Source organism: Charadrius vociferus, unplaced genomic scaffold (genome assembly GCF_000708025.1).
Source record: "Charadrius vociferus isolate BGI_N301 unplaced genomic scaffold, ASM70802v2 scaffold341, whole genome shotgun sequence".
Taxonomy (NCBI): domain Eukaryota; kingdom Metazoa; phylum Chordata; class Aves; order Charadriiformes; family Charadriidae; genus Charadrius; species Charadrius vociferus.
In genome coordinates this window covers 3,628,094-3,631,701 of record NW_009646847.1, presented here as the reverse complement: position 1 = coordinate 3,631,701, position 3,608 = coordinate 3,628,094, and the positions used below count along the sequence as shown (strand labels likewise).

At 40.6% G+C, this 3,608-nt stretch overlaps 1 protein-coding gene across 1 annotated transcript in view; it reads left to right on the top strand.

Annotated features, from left to right (window-relative positions):
• Positions 1–87: 87 nt before the first annotated feature.
• Positions 88–3,608, top strand: part of SHCBP1 (SHC SH2-domain binding protein 1) — a 17,074-nt gene continuing 13,553 nt past the window's right edge. The window contains exons 1-3 of the mRNA XM_009894094.1: positions 88–178; positions 1,954–2,124; positions 2,733–2,848. Of these exons, the coding sequence (XP_009892396.1) occupies positions 88–178; positions 1,954–2,124; positions 2,733–2,848 (378 nt within the window). The remainder of the gene's footprint in view (positions 179–1,953; positions 2,125–2,732; positions 2,849–3,608) is intronic.

The window sequence follows — 3,608 nt, the reverse complement described above, 5'->3', positions numbered from 1 at the left end:
GGCTGCTCCGGCCGGGGCTCGGATACCTCCACGGACAGAGACTGCACGGCCTCTCTGGGCAACCTGTGCTGCTGCTTGGTCGCCCTTATGGGGAAAATGTTTCCCGTACCCAGCCCGCCCCCGTGCAGGCGCCGGTACCGAGGCTGCCTGCGGCGCTCCCCGGTCCGTAAGGCCGCTGGTGCGTGCGGTGGTGACCGGGCTAGACATGGTGCCCTGCGAGGGAATGTAGGGACGTCTTTGGAAATAAACACAGCAAAGTAATTTTTCTTTTCCTCATTATGATCTTACCGTGTGTGTCTCGGGTGCATATGGCAGGCATCTAAATCGGCGCTCAGCAACACGTATGTGTTTGAAATACCGACAGAGAAGTGCTTTCTTGGAAGTGACTCCCCTGCCCTATGCCTTAGTAGTACAACATTGGAATATCGGTGCTTTTAGTATCTATTGAGTGTCATTGCTTAGTGCCACGTCATCACGGTTATGTGGTTATAGGCTTGCAGTTTATAAACAAAGAGCAAGCTAAATTAAGCTTGTTCTGGAACATATGCTGTGCTTTGGAATTCATAGTAGGGCTTGTACAGGGTATTGCTGTCATAGTTGCTGGGTTTGATTATGGGTGTGTAGGAAAAAAAAGTCTTAATTACAGTGTGTATGTAACAGAGCTACAGTTTTACAGGAATCTTTTCAAGTATTTAATAAATTATACTTGATAATTAGAATCACCTTTTCATCTCATTTATTTACATGTTATTACAGTGGTTTTGCTACAAATAAAAGTTGTATAGGCTAAGCACTTGTAATTGGCTGGTGCTGATTTTTGTTGATTGAGTTTGGCCCTGGATGTGTAAGAACATGAACAAATCTGAGGTCAAAAAAACCTGCTAACTTTCTTGTGTTGGAAATAGAACACATGATTGTATTTTTTTTTTTTCTTCTCTTTTTACTAAAGGTTAGACTGGAGTCTAATGAAAACACAGAGGCCTATGGATTGTTAAGGAATCAAGTTATGGACAGTGAAGGTGTCTTGAGCTGTTATGTTAATGAAAAGGGGAGGGGGAGAAAAAGACCCATATCATCACCCTCAATTTACTGCAGACATCACTAATATTTTCTAAACTTAAGAATGACCAGGCCTGTGAGATGTTCACTGAGTTTGTAGTGAGAACACTAGTGGAGACACTTTTTTGAAGACTTTTAAAGGGGTGTTACCATTGCATCGAGCATTTCAAAGTAAAGATTCAGCCAATGTCTATTTAAGTGAGCTAAAAATTACAATGCTGTGTCCCCTTCTGTCTAAATATGTTGCTTGGAATTTCCACGGAGACTTCAGGTGTGGAGACATTATTATTTGTTAGTTTATTAAAATACAAAAATAATTTTTGTACTGAAGAACAGGAAAAGACAAGAGAACGAAAGGGCAACTGTGAAAATGCATCTTTGGCTGAGACTAGTATCTGCAGTTTTATCATATCTTACTTATCTTTTGCTCTCTGCTCAGAGTAATTCTGTGCATTATTTTGGATCAGTTGTGTGTGATATCAGCTGACTTTATACATGTTCGAAAATAATTTGAATAGTTGCTTGATGTCATGTCTGGGTGATGCAGGCAGCGTACTAACAAGGCATAATACGTATAGGAATGGGTAACGTATGACCTAAAGCATTTTAGATCTTACATATATAACAAAGTAAATTGGCATGTAACTTCAGCTAAGGGCAGGTGGCAACAAAGAGAGATCCTCTTCTGGCACAGGGTAAATACTCTGAAGAAGATAGCAAGTGACCATGTTAGATAGTCACTTGACCAGGCATAATTTAAGATGTGTTGTAGAAAGTAGGTTCATGTTAGATCTTGGGCTCAACAGGAATTCTTTGGGAATAGAGGAGTGAGCAACAATTGCATTGAACTGTGACAGTTTGTGGGGTTTGCTTTGTTCCTACTCTTCTCCCCAGATCTGCTCCGGGAAGATGATGATTCCTGTAGTGATTATGGCAGTCGTGACAAACCAGGGACCGCTTTAGGCAGGACTGTGCCAGATGGGAATGTGCTTTTTCCGGATATTTTTCACACCGACCATCTTTTGTTTTATGAACGATTTAAAGCGTACCAGGATTACATCTTGGGTAAGTAATTTCTAGGTAGAAAAAGAATATGTGGTCAGGTTTCTTGTAGTGACTGTTTAAATGATCCAGCTTAAATGGAGTCAATTCCACGTTAAACTGTGAGATGCTCATGGTAACAGGGACTAGAAAAGATGTAGTGCACTGCCATCACTTGTGCTGTAACCTCGGCTACTCTATCTGGTGGACCAGGAAGCAATGGTTTTAATATAAGTACATAGAATCTGAATGATTGAAAGGAAAAGGTGCTAATACTAGATTCTGTGCCTTGTTTTAACTGATCTTGCTAGAACTTTTTTTGTGTGTAGTAAGACTGTATAAGATAAGGCACAGGTTAGCTGTTTAATAGTGCTGGCACTGAAATCTTCAGTACCTGGAAGGTTGAATACTGGATCTCTTCTTCCAGAGAAACACAAAAAAGATGACTCTTCAGCTGTCTAAGTACTGAGAGAGACAGCAAAAATTCTGGCAGGTATGAGCAAAAGAGAATGAAGTGCAACTTTAGATGTGGTAGAGGAACATTTCAACTGTGTTGGCTTCCATTTTCCAATGATTTGGAGGACTTTTCTTTCCTATCTTGCATAAATGTACTGTCTTCAATTTCTTTTTAGCTGACTGCAAAGCTTCTGAGGTGAAAGAATTCACAGCTGAGTACCTGGAGAAGGTCCTTGAACCATCTGGATGGCAGGCAGTCTGGCGCACTAATGTGTTTGAGGTCCTTGTTGAGGTAAATGGAATGCAGTTGTTCAGGCATTTTCTCCAATTTACATAATTTACGTTTGTAACAGGTCATTTATCTATGAAGTTTATGAGCTGGTAGAAGATAGTAAGGTTTTCATATGTAGCCATCACTGGCAATTAGAGCAATAGTAATTTCTTTCAAAGGAAAACTTGTTCTGAAACACTGTGTGTCTTGTGCACTTCCTTCACCTGGAACCATGGGATTGGAGTCTGTGATGTGATACTTTCATGAGAGGCTGTCACTGCAGTGAGACACAACTACTCAGAACCAGCTCTTTAGGGCTACAGCACGTACTGCAACTTTGGAAAGCCGCGCACTAGGTAGACTTCCTATTTTGGGCTTTATTTAATTTTTCAATCTTGGGACTTGCCTGCCTACCATTTAAAAATTCTGCTGTTGAATTGTAGCATTGTCAGTGAGGCAGGTGAATTTCATTTTCTCTGAGACATTCATAAAGTGGTCTTGATATCTTGAAAATAAGATTTGGTTCTGTTTTGTGGATACTGTCAGCCTGTCATCTGGGGTCCTTTGGACTTTAAATTGTTATCAGGGTGCAAAGTGGCATGATTGTTGCATTTGTGAGATTGGTTCATCAGTTTATACAGCATTTACTTACGCTGTCTATGTGCTAGTGCACTGTAAAATCGCTTGCCTTTACTTGAGTATCTCTAGAACTGGGAAAATTTTTCAACCAAAAGTGGCAATATAGAGCCTGTGTAACTTTACCTATGTAAAGGTCATGTGG